The following is a 19,407-nucleotide window of genomic DNA, read 5'->3' as shown; positions in this document are numbered from 1 at the left end:
TAAAATCTCCCTTTCTCCATAGATCTGACAGGTAGACTATTCCTTGGCTCTTCTAATTTGCTTATAATGTCACCTTTTATGTCTAAATTATGTACCGGTTTTGACCTTTTCTTGGTGTTTGGTGTGAGATGTTGGTCTATACCTAGTTTGTACCCTATTGTTTTCCATTTTTCTCAGCACTTTTTGTCAGATAGTGAGTTTTATTCCAAAGGTTGGGGTTTTGGGGCTTATCAAACCCTAGGTTACTATGGTCATTTACTACTGTGTGTTATGTAACTAATCTATTCCACTGATTCACCGCTCTATTTCTTAGCCAGTACCAGATAGTTTTGATGATTACTGCTTTATAGTATGGTTTGAGATCTGGTATTATTGCTAGACCACCTTCCTTTGTATTTTTTTCCCATTAATTCCCTTGATATTCTTGACCTTTTGTCCTTATGGATGAATTTTGTTATTTTTTCTAGCTCTATAAAATAATTCTTTGGTAATTTGATTGTTGTGATACTGAATAAGTAAATTCCTTTAGGTAGAATTGTCGTTCTTATTACATTGGCTCTGCCTACCCCTGAACAGTTGATATTTTTCAAGTTGTTTGGATCTGACTTCATTTGTGTATAGTGTTTTGTGATTGTGTTCATATAGTTCTTGGGTTTGTCTTGGCAGGTAGACTCCCAAGTATTTTATATTGTTTATGGTTATTTTAAATGGAATTTCCCTTTCTATCTCTTGCTGCTGTGCTTTGGTGATTATATAAAAAAATGGTGATGATTTATGTGGGTTTATGTTATATCCTGCAACTTTGCTAAAGTTGATAATTATTTCAAGTAGCTTTTTTAGTTGATTCTCTACAGTTCACTAAGTATACCATCATATCAACTGCAAAGAGTGATAGTTTTGTTTCCTCATTACCTATTCTGATTCTTTTGATTTCTTTTTCTTATTGCCATATCTAACAAGTACTATATTGAGTAGTAGTAGGCATCCTTATTTGGAAAGGATTGGGAAGGCTTCTAGCTTATCCCTATTACAGATAATGCTTGCTGATGATGTTAGATAGATACTGCTTATCATTTTAAGGAATGTTCCCTTTATTCTAATGCTTGCTAGTATTTTTAATAGGAATGGTGCTGTGTTTTGTCAAAAGATTTTTCAATATCTATGGAGATAACCATGTAATTTCTGTTGGTTTTGTTATTTATATGGTCAACTAGGTTGGTAGTTTTCCTAATATTGAACCATCCTTATATTCCTGGTATACTGTCCCACCTGGCATAGTGTATAATCCTTGTCATACATTGCTGTAATCACCTTGCTAATAGTATTTGATTAAAATTTGTGCATCAATATTCATTAGAGAAATTGATCTATAATTTTCTTTCTGTGATTTAGTTCTTTCTGGTTTAGGTATCAGCATCATAGTTGTTTCATAAAAGGAGTTTGGAATGATTCTGCCTATTTATCTAAATAGTTTATAGTATTGGAATTAATTGTTCTTTAAATGTTTGTTAGAATTCACTTGCGAACCCATCTGGCCCTGGGGATTTTTTCTTAGGGAGTTCATTAATGGTTTGTTCAATTTCTTTTTCTAAGATGGAGTTGTTTAGGCATTCTATTTCCTGATCTGTTAATCTAGGTAATTTATATTTCATAACTATTAATCAATTTCACTCAGTGTCAGATTTGTTGGCATATTATTGGGCAAAATATTTCCTAATAATTGCTTTAATTTCTTCTTCAATGGTGGTGATTTCACCTTTTACATTTTTGATACTGGATATTTGGTTTTCTTCTACAAATTAACCAATGGCTTATCTATCTTAAAAAAATTCTAAAACAAAATAAACATAAGTACATTAATGAGATACAAAGTGCCATTGGGGAACAGAAAAGATTATTTCTACCTCCCAGGATCCATGAAGGCTTCTCTTAGGACAGGAGTTCTTAACCAAGGGTCTGTGATCTTTATTAAAAAAAAAAAAAAGATTCTGAGAAGAGGGCCATGGTTTTCATTAGACTAACTTGGGGGAGGAAGTTGAGTTGTCCATTCCTGTCCTCCCCCCCCCGCCCCAGTCCCCCAGTCTTAGCAATTTGGAGATGGTTCTTGAAAAGCAAATCTAGGATACAACCTGAGTTAGATAGTAGTAAGGCAGACTATTTGTATAGAATAAAAACTCCTTGAGGGCAAAGCTTCTACCATTGTTGTAGTTCTATCACCCAGTATCTAGCACTGTACCTCGAATGTGGTGAGCATTTAATAAATGCTTCTTGTTTGATTCTTAGGGAAAAAGCATAATGAGTAAAAACTGGAGGATGAAAGATTACAAAATATCTTTGATGGATAGACCAAAATTAGTTCTAATTTGGCTAGAGCATAAAGCGTGTGGAGAAGGCAGTAATGTGAGTTAAGAATGCGAAGTATCATGTTGAGAACCTTAAATAGTAGCTAGAATTTGTCTAATGATATCTAATAATTATATAGTGCTTTAAGATTTGCAGAGGAGGGCTTTATAAATACTATGTTACCCTAACACCAACCCTGGGAGGTGGATGGTATTATGATTTCCGTTTTTCAGATGAGGAAACTGAGTCTGAATGTTATTGGGTGGGCAGTGGGGAGCCCTTGAAGGTTTTTAAAGAAAGCAGTGACCTCAGAGAGCTGTGTATCCTCTTACTTGAATGCTTCTGGGATTCATGATTTCATCTTTGTGGGTAAAATTCTCTCTACCAACCAGATCAGGCTGTCACAAGACAGTCTTTGAGGTGGTGTGGCTACACATTAACTCCTTCATGGTCAACCTTGTGCCGATGAGCCCCTCTGCCCTAAGTTGGGATGCTCCTTAAGAGAACTGGTGCCAGTTTGCCCCATCCTCAAAGCTGGTTCCAGGTTGGTAGCCCCTCCCAGAGCTACTTACATTCCATTGGCATAACCTTTGAGAACCTAAGTCACCTCCATGCAGTGAATGAGGCAAGAAAAGTCTTCCTTTGAACATTGCTCTTACTTTTTAACTTTGGATCTGGGAGAGTTAAATTTTCCTTAAGATTATACAAATTTTCAGGTCAGTGTCTCTTCTCATCCTGTGCCATTTTTATTTCTGTGTTTCTAAATGTTTTCCATAGGAGATCCACTTAACACACCAGAAGTCTTCTTTTTGAGGCTTTGAATATTCTAGGCCCCACCAGAGCAGCCACAGAGCAGATTAGCATTTATATAGTGCTTTAAGGTTTGCAAAGCACATTACAAATACTGATCCATACAACAGCCCTGGGAGTTTAGGTGCTGTTATTATCCCTGTTTTGCAGATGAGGAGACTGAGGCAGACAGCATTTAAATGACTTGCTCAGGGTTACGTACCTGCTAAGTATCTAAATCAGGAGTTGAACCCAGGTTTTCTTGGCTCCCAAATGGGGTCATGAAGGAAGAGTCAGATATGACTCAACAACTTCCTGACTCGTGGCCAGCTGTCTGTCTACCTGGCTGCCTTTCATGATGTCCTTCTGAGGTGTGCATGAGGAATATTAACGTAGCCATGATGTAAAGGAGAGAATAGGAGGCAGATGATGGGTATTAAGGATAAAGTATGATTTGACTTGGTTAAACACCAGCAGAGCAAGACGCTATGCTTAGGTGCTTGGGCAAATAGAAAAAAGCTGATCCTTGCCCTGACAGAGTTTACATTCCACTTACTTCCCTAAGTGTGATAGTGGGTGAATACCTGTTCCTGCAGAGGGGCAGTATGGTATCATGGGGTTAGGAAGACCTGGGTTCAAGTCCTGCCCTCCCCTCCCCCAAATGCTTCTTAGTTCCATCTGTGACCATTACTGACACATAAACCCACTCCTTCCCACCCCCAAAGAAGGTACGTTTGGGGCCAAGGACAGTTCTAAGGTTTGTGGTCTCTTCATCCTCGGCACCTAGCCCAGGGAGTTCATTGCTCTTAGTTTGCTCTTAATGAATGTTGGAATTAAATTGGGTTAGAACCAGAAGGGTGATTATCTTAGTGATCATCTGGTTTGTCATCCCCATTGCAAAGGTAAAGAGACTGAACCACTTTGGTTCTTCTTACAGAGGCTGGAACCGTGCCCTCCAGAGTTAAAAGTCCCCTTCTCTTTGGCTTTCTGCTCTATTTTTAGATAAGACATACACATCTGCAAGAGGGAGGGTTCTGGGAAGTCAGGAGACAATGGAGAATATCATGGTCCAACACTGGGCCATTGTGCTAGCATCTGGCTCAGAACCATGACAGGGGGATGCTGGGCCCAGCCTAGAAATTGACAGTGTGGGTTGGATGAGTGGTCTAAAGGGGCTTGGCCGCTTTAGCAGTCAGTCAAGCCAGTGCCTTCCCTCTAAGTGACGTCCAGTTTACTCTACTTATCCTATATTGTACATAGTTGTTTGCATGTTGCATGTAAGTTCCTTGAGGGCAGGGGCCATGTTTTTGCCTGTCTTTGTATCCTCAGTGCTCAGCCCCGTGGCTGGCAGATAGTAAATGCATAGTAAAAGCTTGTTATTGATGGTGATGATGATGGTAATACTGTGTACAAGGCAGTATGGTATGGGGGGAAAGACTGAGGACTTATTTTCATAAGATGTGGGTTCTAGGGGCAGCTAAGGTGGTATAGTGGATAGAGCACCGGCCCTGGAGTCAGGAGGGCATGAGTACAAATCCGGCCTCAGACCAAACACTTGACACTTACTACCTGTGTGATCCTGGGCAAGTCACTTAACCCAAACTGCCTAAAAATAAAAAAAAAAAAAGATGTGGGTTCTAGTTCCCAACATGGTAAGGATTCGAAATCAAAGGACTTAAGGCTCACAGTCCAACCGTGCAGCTCCCTACCTGTGGGACGATCAATGAATCATTCAGTAAGCATTTATTAAGTGCCTACTGCATGGCAGGCATTGTCTTAGGTGCTGGCATATAGAGATAAAAATGAAAGGCTTTGCCCTCAGGGAGCTTCCATTCTATGGGGGGGTCTACTTACACACAAATATACAGTATACCAAATATAGACTGTTCTCACTTTACTTAAATGGACCATCCTCTATGTAAAGGGATTTTTATCTAATGTGAATTTGCCTCCGTGGACATGAGGAAGGGAGCCACATGCCTGTTTAGGGAGGTGGCTGTTCCTTTGTTCAAGGACACCTAGGGCTGGGGATGGAGAAGCTCAAGCAGGGGCAAGAACAGCCATGTGAGGGACTGGCTGGAACCGAGAGAAAGAACGCTTAGTGGGTAGACATGTGGGGGCCGGGCACAGACAGCAGAGGATGGTGACACTCAGGGGGCGAGGGACACACCTGAGGTGCCAAGCTTGGGTGGCAGAAGATAGACACACAGGTAGGTGGGTGGAGCAAGGCAAAGGTCTTCTTTCTCTGTGCACAGCTCTCAAGCTGAGTCTCCAGATCTGGGGCGGTGGCAAACTCTTGGGGAGTCTGTTCTGCTTTCACTTGGGGGGATTTTTTAGGTTTTTTGGGGGGGTGTGGCATGGTGGGGGGAGTCTTCGCAGTGCCAGGCTGAGAGGCAGGAGCAGAGGGAGTCCTGTACAGGAAAGTTAACATAGGGGTTTTTTTTTTTTTGGAATGTGGATTTCTTGCAGAATTTTTTACAAATTTGCATAATGTGAATTTATGTAAAGTGAAAACTCTCTATAAATATAAAGGGGTTGAGTCTGAAAGAAGGCAAGGAAGACTTCATATGAGAAGCCATGCTTGAATTGAGCTTTGAGGGCAACTAAGGATCCCAGAGGGAGGTGAAAATGAAGAGGGAGTAAATTCACCTTGTGGGCCTCTGTGTCCTTGTCTGTAAAATGAGGGGTCTTGCCTTTTCCAGCTCTAGATGTGTGATCTTTATGATCATGAGTAAGACTCAAGGAAGGCGCTGAGATGAAGCCCTGGCCTGGTAATGTGCGTGGTATCAAGAGAATGGCTCTCGGAGTGTGGGTGAATATTTTTAAGACACACAGTATTGATCACAGTTGTTACCCTTTTGCACAGGGTGAGAGAAAGCTGGGTCCCTTGGGCAGAGAATAAATTCCTGTTCATTCCTTGTGATGAGCTTAGCTGTAAGAACATGGAAGTAATTTTAGGGCTCAGCCAGCCCTGGGTTAGGTTCACCAGAAGCCAAAACCGTAGTCCAGGAAGAGCTGGAGACATGGGAGCTCTCTCTGAAAAGTATTTTCTGTGTTCTTCTTTCCGCAGGAGCAGGACATTGAGACTTTACATGGCTCAGTACATGTCACCGTATGTGGAACCCCCAAGGGGAACCGTCCCATCATTCTCACGTATCATGACATTGGCATGAACCGTAAGTTGCCCAAGCCAATCTCTTGGAGATCAGGAAAGATAATAGAATGCATTGAGAGAGATCTATTGTCCCAAGCTATAAAGGGGATGGGTTCCTTGTAGGCTGCCCTGGCAAGAGCACATCAGCATGCTGTAGGAGTGGCAGTCTGATGTGGGGAGGTGGGGGGAAGCATTTAGATGTGGAATCCAGTACCAGATTAAAGTTCTAGCTTATGCTATGTGCTGCCTCTGTTACCTTGGTCACTTAATTGTGAGTCTCCTATTTTCTCATCTGTTAAATGGACAGAGTGGACTGACCATCCCTATGGCTCATTCTGGCTCTAAACCCTGTGACCTGTTAAGTGTTGTGTTCTTCTCTGGGCACCAATTTTTAGGAAGGACACTGATAAACTAGAGAGGATCCAGAGAAGGAAGCAGCTAGGCAGCACAGTGGATAGAATGCTGGGTCTAGAGTTAGGAAGACCTGAGTTCAAATTCATCTTCACTTACTATCTGTGTGACCCTGAACAAGTCATTTAACCCTGCCTCAGTTTTCTCTTTTGTAAAATGAGCTGGAGAAGGGAATGACAAACTACTCCAGTATCTTTGCCATGAAAACCCCAAATGGGGTCATGAAGCGTGGGACACGACTAAAAAAAATGACTGAAGAAGAACAACAGCCCAGGACAGCCATCTCATCATTTCAGCAACAAAAAATCCAGAGGAGGGCAATTGGAATAGTGAAAGGACTGGAGATCCTGCCATGAGAACCAGTAGAGGGAACTGAGGTTATTTAGTCTGGGGAAGAGGAGATAGAATAAGCCTGACAGCTGTTTTTGAGTTTTTTAAAGGGCAGTTGTGAGGAAGAGAGATCAAACCTTGTTGCTCTTGGCCCCCAAACTTGGAGCAGTGAGTGCACAGTTGCAAAGAGGCAGATTTTTGGCTCCATACCAAGACCAACGTTCTTCTCACTGGTGCTGTCCCCAAGTGGGCTGTCTCAGAAGGTGTGGGTTCCTCACCCTAAAGGTCTTCCAAGTAGGTGGCGTGTGACCCTTTGTTAGGGGTCTTGTAGAGGGGGTTTCACGTTCGTGTAGGGGATGGATTAGATGACCTCGGAGGGCCCTTCCAACAGTGAGATTCTGTGGTTCTGAGAATCCGAGGATTCTCATATTTGTGTATACCTCCCCAGTAAGGAGAGAATAGTAAGAGGAAGTCCTCTTTCTCAATCTGATCTTCTTAGAATAACAGTGCTACGCATGGCGTGGCTTAGAGTTCCTGGTATTCTGTATTCAACGGTCTGCTTCCTACTGTATGGTAGCCATATTAGGAGTACAATAAGCCCTCTGTCTTCTGCCGGGGTTCAAATGCAACTCAATAGATGCTTTATTAATAATAATAATCAACATTTAAGTTATGCTTTAACCTCTATTGTTGCAACACAATAATCCTATTGGGGCAATATCACTATTCCCCGTCTTAGAAATGAGGAAAATGAAGTCGAAAGAAAACTTGGGACTGAGTGACTTCCCAGGGTCATATGGCAAGCGTGACACAGAGCTGGGATGATGAACTGAATCTAGCAGTGGTGGTGTTCATGGAATATGAGTCCTTCCTAAGCTGATCTGGCCTATCTCTTTTTTTCTTGTTCAGTTATTTTTCAGTCATATCCAACACTTTGTGACCCCATATAGGGCTTTCTTGGCAAAGATACTGGAGTAGTTTGCCATTTCCTTCTCCAGCTTATTTTACAGATGAGGAAACTGAGGCAAAAGGGTGAAGTGACTTTTCCAGGGTCAAAACAGCTAATAAGTGTCTGAGACCAGATTTGAACTCAGAAAGATGAATATTCCTGATTCAAGGACTGCAACTCTATCCATTGTGCCACCTGCCTGTCCCCATTTGTCCCCATTATAGCACACCACACTTCATAAGACGGGAAGGAGTTTTTAGTCTAGTGAGATAAGACTGATTTACACAAGTAACTGATAAAAGGGGGAATGTGGTAAGCATCTAGGCGAAAATGATTATTAGAGGTTAGGGCTAGGGCAGGGATTCTTAACCCTTTTTGTGCCATGGAGCAGAGGCTAGTGAAGCTAGACCTCCTGCTCAGAATGATATTTTTTAAAAAAATTAAATGCAGAATTTCTATTGGATGTGATTGTTTTCCCATCCAAGTTCATAGACCCTGTGAGGTCTCTCCATGGACCCCTTGGGGCTGGGGTTGGGGTAGTCCCTTGGGCCAGGGATTTAGGGAAGTTTTCATGGAAGAGGTGGCATTTGAAATGGATTTTACAGCATTGGTTATCTTTCAAAAGGCAAAGGTTATGGGAGGGGTGGGAAGGAGAGGTCATGGAGGCAGGAGAGGGTTGGTTGGGAAACAACCAATATGTAAGAAAGGTAGTATGAATTAGTGTTAGAAAGATAATTTAGAGCTGTGGGGTGATGGCCTTGAATGCCAGACCAGAGAGCATGGAATGAACTTTATTTGGTGGGCCACGGGAAGAGGAATATTCTCATTAATTGGGTTACCATACTTCTAGGATCAGTGATTTCATTCCTGTGGGTGCTTCTTAAGCCAATTCAGACCACAACCCCCATAAGCTTTAGTGTGGTTGGGGGTAAAAAAAGCAAAACCAAACCCCTCATTCTCTGATGGCTACCCCTCTGATGAGTGAGCTTCTCCTCACCCAGGCTGATTCTCCAAACATAGAAGCACAGTCTGTTATTGGGACCCTGTTCCATCTGCTAGAGTTTGCTCCTGCCTGACATGACTTTTCCAAAACAATTCATTGCCATCATGCCAGGAGGAGGCAGGAGGCATCTCTAGAGGCCTTGAGTGGGAGGAGGGTTAGCTTTATCATAGGATGCTAGAGAGGCAGGGCTGAGAGGGACCTGGGAGGTCAAATGGTCCACATCCCCAGCCCCCCACCCCTCATTTTCCAGATGAAGAAACTGAGGCCTTGGGTGGCATTAAAGCTCACATGTATGGTCAACATTAGAGGTGACATTTGTACTCGGGACCCCAAGAGCCAGTACCCTTTCCACCAAATATCTCGGACTTCTCCTATATGGTACGTTGCATCCAGTAGGTGTCTAAGGATAGTTGGTGGGGCAGCTAGGTGGCACAGGGGATAGAGCACTAGCCCTGAAGTCAGGGGGACCTGAGTTCAAATCTGGCCTTAGACCAAACACTTGACACTTACTAGCTGTATGACCCTGGGCAAGTCACTTAACCCCAATTGCCTTGGGAGGGGGAAAGGATAGTTGGCAGATAAGTAGGTCCATTTGCCTGCATGCTTAGAAACCTCTTCAGCTGTCTCACAGGGGTTCAAAGCCTGACCCTGGTCTGGCAATCACTTACTAAGCACATTGTATGGGCTGGGCAGTGGTGGGAGTGGTATGGAAGATATACTGGGGAAGTAAGGAGATAGAACCCCTGCCCTCAAGGTGTTTTCCTTCTTACTGGGAATTTAGATATGTAGACAGGAAAAAATGACAGTCTTTGAGTGGCTCTTAGAGGTTATCTCCGAGGCAGCTAAGCAGAGCAGAGGGTAGAGAGCTGGGCCTGTCTTAGTCTCTTACCAACCTCTCTGACCCTGGGCAAGTCTCTTAATCTCTGTTTGCCTCAGTTTCCTCATCTGTAAAATGGGGATGATACTAATAATAATACCCCCCCATAGGGTTGTTTGCCAGGATTAAAATGAGATAATATCTATAAAGTACTTTGCAAACCTTAAAGCATTATATAAATACTGTTACCGTTGGCTGTTATCTATCCAACCCATTCTGAATGAGAATCTATTTTGACAGCATAATTTAGCCATGCTTGAGGACTAAGGAGGAACCCACTACAGCCCAGTCTGCATTAGAATAGTTCTGATTTCCAGGCAGCTGACCCTTACTTACATCAGACCTTCCTGTAGCTTCCACTCCTTCCTCTTGGCGTCAGTCAGACAAATCCTGCTGTTTAGCTGTTAACAAGCTTTAGGGTTGAGGAAATGCCCCAGGTAGGCCCTAGTGCTGCTCTCACACTCACTGCTGTCACATCTGAGGGAAAGGAGGAAGGTGCGCTGGAGTAGGGGGGAGACACAGGGACCAGACGAGATAAGAAGGTCAAGTCTAACTCAGAACTACTACTAACAAGGCTGATAGGCCTGGGTCTCTGGGTGGCATTCCAGGAGTGGACCACTTCTGTGGGATTCAGATGCCAAGCCGTGATGTACATGTATAAGTGTCAGAAGTGGGATATGAACTTCGTTTTCAAATCTTGTGTTCTGACTTGTACTCTGCTGACCTCGAAGATGGGGGAGCATTCATGGAGGGACCTGACCTTCTAAGGATGAAGCATCCAGGTGGGGCAGTGTATAGGACACTGGACTTGGGAGGACCTGAATGTGAATCCCATTTCTGATATTAGGTGTGTGACCCTGGGCAAGTCACTTATAACCTCCCTCAGCCCTGGTTTCCTTTAAAATAGTACCTACCTCCAATGGTGGTTGTGAGGATGAAATGAGATAATATCTGTAAAGTGCTGCTTGCAAACTTACTGTATAATTGCTAGCTATCATTATTAGCTGCTAAGTATCTGAGTGGTGTCATTTGTTAGGGGGCTCAGACTTTGACCTTGAGGGCAGGCCTAGGACTGGTGGAAGCTATAAAGCACCTACTATGTGCCAGGATGGCCTGTGTGATCAGAGATTCTGTAAGAGATGCTTCTTCAGGTAGGGCTTGGGTCAGATGATTTCTGATCTTCAGTTCCATGATTCAGTGATTGTAGGTAGAGGGGGAATGTATGTATCTCATAGACTCCTGCTTGGTGTGACGAAGAAGACAGTATCCCTCAAGGGTCACTTAAAATTAATCTCTTTCTTCCCCACTCCTCTTTCCATCCTACAGACAAAACCTGCTACAACCCTCTCTTCAATTCAGAGGACATGCAGGAGATCACCCAGCATTTTGCTGTCTGCCATGTGGATGCTCCTGGGCAGCAGGATGGAGCGCCATCCTTTCCTGCGGGGTAAGTGTTTGAAGGATGCGTGTCCTTTGACTCCCGATGTAGGGTCTTTAGCTCATGTTAGGGTATTGGGAGAGTGGCCTGACTAGGGTTGGAAATATATTGAATCTTAGAGTCATAAATTTAGATCTAGAAAGGGATGTTAGTGGACATCTATCTCTCCAGTTCAAAACTTGTCCCCCCCATTTGCCAAATGGGGAAACTGAGGCAAGAGAGTTGGAGGAACTTGGCTAAGGTCACTCAGGTGTTAAGCGGCCAAGCCAGGAATAGAACTCACATTCTCTTGACTTCCACTTCTTTCTTTCTTTCCTTCCTTCCTTCCTTCCTTCTTTCCTTCCTTCCTTCCTTCCTTCCTTCCTTTTTTTATTAATTTATTTTTAGTTTTCAACAGTCTCTTCCATAAGCTTTGGAGTTCTAAATTTTCCTCTCCCTCCTCCTCCCCTGCCTCCCCAAGATGGCGTGCAATCTGATGTAGGCTCTACATATACATTCCTATTAAACATATTTTCACATTAGTCATGTTGTAAGGTAGAAATAGAACCAGTAGGAGGAACCATGAGAAAGAGGAAACAAAACAAAACAGAAGGAAAAAAAAGAGCGAATAGTATACTTTGATCTGTATTCATACTCCATAGTTCTTTCTCGACTTCCAGTTCTTTCTAATGTACCGTGTTAGACCTGGGGTAAAGACACAAGAGAGAGGGAAATAAAAGGAAGGTGTTTGAGGAGATGAAGAAGGGAGGAGAGATCGAAAGATAACAGATGTCTGCACGTCATCTCTGGGTTGCTGTTTCTTTTTTTCATTTGGGGCACCTTGGTGGTACAGTGGGTAGAGAGCTGGGCCTGGAGTCAGAAAGATCCGAGTTCAGATGTGGCCTCAGCTACTTACTGGCTGTGTGACCCTGGGCAAAACATTTGACTTTCAGTTTTCTTATCTGTAAAATGGGGATGATAATCATAGCTTTCCTACCTCCAGGATTATTAGGAGGATTAAGTGAGAGAGAAATTGCAAAGCCCTTAGCATGGGGCCTTTACATAGAAAGGACTTTATTATAAATGTTAGCCATTATCACCATAACTTGTAAAATGCATGGGTTAGGTTTGATGAGATTAGATTAGAAGAAGTCATTTATAGTCTTATCACACCCCAAAAAACTGAAACCCAAATAAGATAATAGTGACTTGTCTAAGGCACAAAATTTGTTGATAGAGCTGGGGCTGCTCTTCCAGTAAGGAAAAGTGATGACATTACAGCTGTTTCTCAGGTTCTGTGAGATGTGGGGTGCATACGGAGGAAGTGGTTAAGAAAGGGTACTAGCAGGTGCTTCCGTGATGCTCTATGGGGGCTCCTTCATTTCAGCCAGTTTATTGACTCCTGGTTGTGTGCCCTAGTCCATTCCCCTAAAGAAATTATCTTAAATAATTCCTAAAGTCCCTTCCAGACTTGGCCGCAGGTTCTCTACAACTTGGGGCCTTTTCTGATTCTCCTAGTTGTTAGCATCTCTCTTCTCCAAGATTTCTTTTGCGTTTTGAATATATTTTGCACTTCCTGATCTGGGTACATCTTCTCTTGGAAATAGAGTAGAAGCTCCTTGAGACTATATCTCAACACTTAACAGTGCCTGGCATGTAATAGACACTTAATAAAAGCCTTTTGAATTTGAATGAAAAATTTAAGGCCCAGTGAAGGGAAAGTGACTTGCGTAATGCCACCTAGTTAGTGGCAGACCTGGGACCAGAAGCCCAGTTTCCTGACTCTTCGTTGACGGAGATTCTTTTCAGGAGAATGGGCTTTCCATTCTACCACGCTGAATGGAGCATGCCTGTGGTTTAATTATTATCAAAGTCCTTGGGACTTAAAACAACATGATCTTTCTCCACTACAGTTTCATGTTACCAGTTCAGTTTTTTAGGCAGATGGAAATCCACTCCATTGCTGGAGTCTGATCTCTTGAAGGGCACCTCCTTTCCCAGCCCCCTTCTGATTATATGATGAAATAATCAGATACTGGAGTGGGGGAGAGGAGAGCTCAGTGCTTAAGGGATTAAAAATGGGCTTCTGATTTTATTAGAAATGGGCATTTATTCCTTAATTCATAAATAAATGGAACTCACACTGACCAAGTAATTGAAATGAAAAGCCTATTGAAAAAGCAAAGACTTCGTTAATTATTAACCAGCTGTTAAAGTAATGAGTGGTCAGTAAATCTACCTTTGGCTGGATAAGCCACTTGGGATGCTTGCTCAGCAGCTTTCACTCAGAAGGCCTCTTTAAAAGTTTGGGGCCTGCCTTCTGTCTCATGGAATTTGGGGTGTTCCTTCTCTGGAACTACTCTAAAGAATACAATTTTTCATGGTCTGAGAGCCAGGGATATTGAGACCTGACTTCATATCTTGGGTAAATCACTTTTTGTCTGAGCTTCATTTAGTTTTTTCATCTGTAAGGGATATTAACACCTTCCCTGGCACATAGAAAGAATATGAGACTTGGTCAGAAGAACTTGGTTTGAATCCCGGTTCATCCATTTACTTGCTGTGTAACAATCAACCAAGTGACTTGACATCTCTGATCCTCAGTTTTCTCATCTATAAAATGGGGATGAAAATATTTGCCCTACCTGCCAAGGTTATGGCAGCTAGATGGCACAGTGGATAGAGTGCTGGGCTTGGAGTCAAGAAGACTCATCTTCCCAAGTTCAAATTTGACCTCAGACACTTACTAGCTGTGTGACCCTAGGTAAGTCAGTTAACCTCTGTCTTTCTCAGTAAAAATAAGCTGCAGAACAAACCACTCCAAGTATCTTTGCCAAGAAAACCCCAAAGCGGGTCTCGAAGAGTCGGACACAACTGAAACTAGTAAGAACAACAAGGAACCAGTCTAATCCCTCTTACCAAATGAAGGTATTTCAAATACTTAGACACAGCTTAATTCTCTTAATTCTTCCCCAGTGCTTTCAACTGATCATTCTGTGTTATTTTGAATTGACTCATTTTCTTGCCCTGCCAAACGTAGTACTCAAGACCAATCAGTGTCTATGACCAAGGTAACTAGCATCCTCTTCCTTTCTTTAGATCAGTGGTTATTCAAATGTGATCTTTGGGTCCCTGGGAATCCCTGAAAGTCTTTCAGGAGGTTGAAACTTTGCATGATAATACTAAGATGTTTTAATTTCTACCCATATAAAACAAAAACTCTTTGGAGGGGTCCTCAAGTTTTAAGAATTTAAATGCATCCCAAGACCAAAAAAAAAAAAAAAAAAAACCGAGAGCTGCTCTTTTAGACACTCCACAGCCAAAGATACTCTTTTTGTCAGTCACATCATTCTGTTGACTTTAGTGAAATTGCCATATCATGAAACCCTCAAGTTCCCACCAAAGAACTGTTACCTAGCTATGTCTGTACTCTACCATCATACTTAAGCAATTGATTTTTTGGACCCATGTGTACATCTTTACATCTATTCCTACTAAATTTCCTTGCATCTCCAGGCTTTTGTTTTTTACCTGTCGAGAGCTTGGGGAATACTTAATTTTCGCTGGAGACTGTTTAAATACAGTGATGGCTCAATCCACAAATCTTCTGGGAAGAAAACTCCTTTTCACAAAGTGATTGTTCATGATAGCTTATATTTCCATAGAAGTTTTGTGGTTTACAAAGCTCTTTCCTCACAGGATCTCCGTGAGGTAGTGTAAACGTTGTTCTGTTGTCCAGAAGAAGAAACTGAGGCCCAGTGAAGTGAGATACCTTTGCCAGGGTCCCATAGTTTGGAAAGGGGGGTCTACTCAGAGCTAGATGTTGAGCCTTGCGTTCTCAGTCCAGTACACCATGGTGCCAGTGAAGCATGGGCTAAATCGGACTCAGAAGTGGAGAAGGTTGGTACAGGGCCAGAATCAGTCCTGTTGGTTTCCATGTATCTCAGGGCCAGGTTTGAAGGAGGAAGAAGGTTGCATTGGGGCTGGTATTTGTTGGTGTGTATGTTAGGGCCTCTCTCTATTTCAGAGACTGCAGCCTGATACGAGGTTTTAAGCTGCTTCTAGTTGTGGTTTCTTTAGGAACGAAGGGAGTAAGGAAATGAGAGCCAACTATTTGCCAGGCATTATGCCAGCCAAGCAAGCACTTTATAAATATTATCCTACTTGATTCTCACAGCAGCCCTATGAAGTAATAATAATATTTCCTCTTTGTGGTTGAGGAAACTGAGGTAGCTAGAGATTAAAGAAGGAAACATTTATTAAACGCCAGCTATTTGCCAGACATTATGCTAAGTAAGCACTTTATAGCTATTATCTCACTTGATTGTCCTAACAATCTTGTGAGGTTTCTTTTTACAGAAATTAAGGCAGATGGAAATTAAGGAAAGGGGAGGAGGGAAACAAATATTATTAAGCATTTATTTGCCAGACATTATGCTAATTAAGCACTTTGCAACTAATATCTCATTTGATTCTCCTAACAATCTTGTGAGGTTTCTTTTTTACAGAAATTAAAGCAGATAGAAATTAAGGGAGGGAGGGGGAGGAAGGAAATTTATTAAGTGCCAACTATTTGTGTGGCATTATAATAGTAAGCAAGCATTTCATAAATATTATCTCATTTGGTTCTCACAATAGCCCTATAAGGTAGTACTAACGTTACTCCTGTTTTACAGTTGAGTCACATAGTAAGGGTATGAAGTTAGATCTCTATCTACTGCACCACCCAGCCGCTGACTTTCAGAGTTACAGCTCCTCAGAATTAAAAGGGCCTTGGTCTAACCCATAACTCATAACAAGCATCCCTTCTACAACTAAAGAATGATCATCCAGCCACTGCTTTCTAAAACCTCCAGGAGGGAGGTTTCCAGTTCTGGAGCCCGGCTACTGCACCTCTGGAGTCGTCCTGTTATTAGGAGGTTTTTCTTTCTATTGAGCTAAAATTTGCCTCTCTGCAGCTTCATACTAATTCTGCCCACCAGGGCCAAGTAGAAAAGGACTACTCCCTCTTCAAATATGTGAAAACAGCCATTTTATCTTCCCCTGAGTCTTTTCCAGTTTAAAAATTGCCTACTCCTTACACTGATTCTTGGATATTTGTGTCTTCTGGCTTCTCACCATCCTAGTTTTCCCCTCTGAATGTATTCCATTTTGTCAGTTTCTTTCCTAAAATGTGGCACCCTAAGCCAAATATCACCACCACCACCACCACCATCACCATCACCATCTTTACCACCATCATCACCATCACTGGCACCACCATTATCCTAATAAAGCCTTATATATCCCATACCCAATATGACCGAGGTCCCCAAGGACTCTGACACTGTCTGGGTAGGAAAGGCTTTGATTTCTGATTTTCCACTTTTGCTGTAGACAGAAAGATCAGCACCACAGATTTGGAGCTAGAGGAGACCTTAGAAAGCATCTAGTTCAACTCGTTTATTTTACAGATTAGGAAACTGAGTCAGTTTGGGGTGAAGTGACTTGGCTGTGGGTGACTGGACTTTCTTATTAGGTGATATTAACTCTTTCTGTCGCACAGGTACATGTATCCCTCCATGGATCAGCTGGCTGAAATGATTCCTGGAATTCTTCACCAGTTTGGGTAAGAAAAACAAATGTGTTGGCGTTAGAAAACAGTTTTTGTCTTTTTAAATGGTTCCTTTGGTTTTTATCCTTTTTTGGCCAAATGCACTTGAATGTAGAGAGAGGTTTTGATCTGTCAGAGGAGGTGTGCGTATGTGTGTTTGTAAGGCTCTCTGAAAAATTTGCTTCTACAGTTTTACGTGCAATCATCTTTTTTATCATACTGTGTTATGGAAACTCTTGTTTTATTCCATAAATTAAGAATTTTAAAAAATAGGCAGATGCTACCAAAAAAAAAATGTGTTTTTTATAAGTCAGTCAGTTTAATTTCCTTCCATTGTGTCCAGCCATCTGGGAGTATAGCAGTATAGTTGGTTAGATAGTAGGAGATGTCCAGCCTGTTCACCAAAATTAAGCACCTACTATGCACTGAGCACTGAGACATGCCAGGGCAGCAGTGATAGAAAGGGAAGGGGGCAAAAGAGTCCATTATAGAAGAGAAAGACCTGACTATAGAGATTCAGGACCCAGTAAGGAAGGAAATTAGACTATTACAGGGCTGGTAGACTAGAAGAACATGGAGGGGGTAAGGGGCCGCAGTTAGTAGGGTAACCTTCCCTACTTCCAACTTTCACCCTGGCTTCATCTTGGCCTTTGAGTAGAAATGGTCCCTTAATGTTTATCTCTTCTCATTTACTTTCTTCTCTTCTGTTACTTTATTTAAGACCGCTTCTTTAAAGAATTATTGTACAGTAAGAGCTATCTTTGTATCCATTCTCCTGCCTCCATTCCCTCGGGACCCCAGAGCCATGTTCTTTTTTACCCATCAAGCGCAGTTAAGCTTCCCAAGCAGGACGATGCTATGTTGTAATAGTCATTCCAGTAAATGTCACAGATCTGGTTTTCAGGGACTTGGGACACAGGGAAGGAAGGGCACGAAGCCACAGCGATGGAGAGGTCGCGGTCCCCTGTCTAGTTACAGAACAGTGATTTGTTTGGGGGAACGGAGAGTGCTTTGTAATTTTGATGGCATGCCATTGTGACTGTTGAGTTAGCTGTCAACTCAACATAAATCTGACCTCATCAGAAGGGGGCAGGTAACTGGAGCAGAAACTGGGCTTTTGTGGTTTGTGGGTTTCTCGGTCTCGTTTAACAGAAGGTCCTCTCGCTCTCTTTGGGGGGCACTTGTTTTCTTTCTGCAGACTAAGGAGCGTGATTGGTATGGGAACCGGAGCTGGTGCCTACATCTTAACTCGATTTGCTGTAAGTCTCCTGGCCTCTCTGAAACATTTGAGCACGTTTCAGTGGACCCACGACCACAGACTGACAGGCCATCATCCTGTCATGCCCCACTTCCAATGGGTGGGAGGGGTGGCTTTTCCTCTGAAACAATTGCATCTTGTTTAAAGATGAAATGCATCCCTCTTGGCTTTGGCACGCGAGGTATCTGTGTCCTCTGCTCGATTTCCAGAACTCCTTAAAAGAATTTGAATTTAATAGGAGTAGGACCATGGTCTCCACTTGAGCTAACTGACCCTTTTGTGTGGGGTGGGGATGCAGGCAGAAGTAGAGAAGATGAAAGGGTAATATAATAGCTTACATTTAGGACCTTTCCTAATGCTGTGAATAGAGTGCCGGGCCTGGAACATCTTCCTGAGCTCAAATCCAGCCTCAGATACTAGCTCCATGATCCTGGGCACGTCACTTAACCCAGTTTGCTGCAGTTTCCTCATCTGTAAAATGAGCTGGAGAAGGAAATGGCAAACCCCTCTAGTATCTTTGCCAAGAACACCCCAAATGAGGTCATGAAGAGTTAGACACAATTCTTCTGAACAACAATAGGACATCTCCCTAGCAATCCTGGCTGCTGGGGAGTAGTAAGAGGTGGAAGCTGCCAAGTGTCCAGTTTAGGCTTCCCTGACAGTTAGCTTTCTTGGGTAACTGTGAATGCCCCCTCCTTGGAAGTCTTGAAACAAAAGCTGGCTGGCTGGCTGTGTTACAGTGAAGGTTCCTTTTGGGTATGGGTTGGTTCAGATGGCCACTGAGATTTCCTTCCAACTATAGTGAGAGGGGGAAATAATACCTAGCTTTGGGTCCGAATTCCAGGTGTGATACTTGGTAGTTTATGGTAAATGGGATCATTGACTTTATAGCTAGAAGGGACATTAGAGATGATCTGTCCCTGATATTTCAGATGAAGAAATAGACTTAGGTAACTCTACCTAGCAGAGCAAGGATTTGAAATAAGGCCCTCTAGTCTCTTTTGGCCCCTGAGGACCTTCCAGCTACAGATCAGTATTTCTGCCTGCCTGGTATACTCTCTGACTTTATTTTCTTCCTTTGCAGCTGAACCACCCAGAAATGGTGGAAGGACTCGTCCTCATCAACGTGAACCCTTGCGCTGAAGGGTGGATGGACTGGGCAGCAACCAAGGTAAAGAAATGCAGCTTTGGAAACGTGCATGTGTTTTCTGTAAGGAGATCTGCAGGCAGGGAGCCATGATCTGTCCTGATAGGAAGCAGCACCTCGAGCTCTGTCTTATTTC

At 42.8% G+C, this 19,407-nt stretch overlaps 1 protein-coding gene across 4 annotated transcripts in view; it reads left to right on the top strand.

Annotated features, from left to right (window-relative positions):
• NDRG1 (N-myc downstream regulated 1) overlaps positions 1 to 19,407 on the top strand; it is an 83,063-nt gene that overhangs the window by 39,301 nt on the left and 24,355 nt on the right. For all 4 annotated transcript variants that reach the window (XM_027845475.1, XM_027845473.1, XM_027845476.1 and 1 more), the window contains 5 exons: positions 6,203 to 6,308; positions 11,183 to 11,303; positions 16,819 to 16,881; positions 18,065 to 18,125; positions 19,209 to 19,295. In XM_027845475.1, coding sequence (XP_027701276.1) covers positions 6,203 to 6,308; positions 11,183 to 11,303; positions 16,819 to 16,881; positions 18,065 to 18,125; positions 19,209 to 19,295 — 438 coding nt within the window. The remainder of the gene's footprint in view (positions 1 to 6,202; positions 6,309 to 11,182; positions 11,304 to 16,818; positions 16,882 to 18,064; positions 18,126 to 19,208; positions 19,296 to 19,407) is intronic.

This window comes from Vombatus ursinus, unplaced genomic scaffold (genome assembly GCF_900497805.2).
Source record: "Vombatus ursinus unplaced genomic scaffold, bare-nosed wombat genome assembly UNPS02014973.1, whole genome shotgun sequence".
Taxonomy (NCBI): domain Eukaryota; kingdom Metazoa; phylum Chordata; class Mammalia; order Diprotodontia; family Vombatidae; genus Vombatus; species Vombatus ursinus.
Note: the sequence above shows the minus strand (reverse complement) of the source record. Positions and strands in the feature narration are given on the sequence as shown.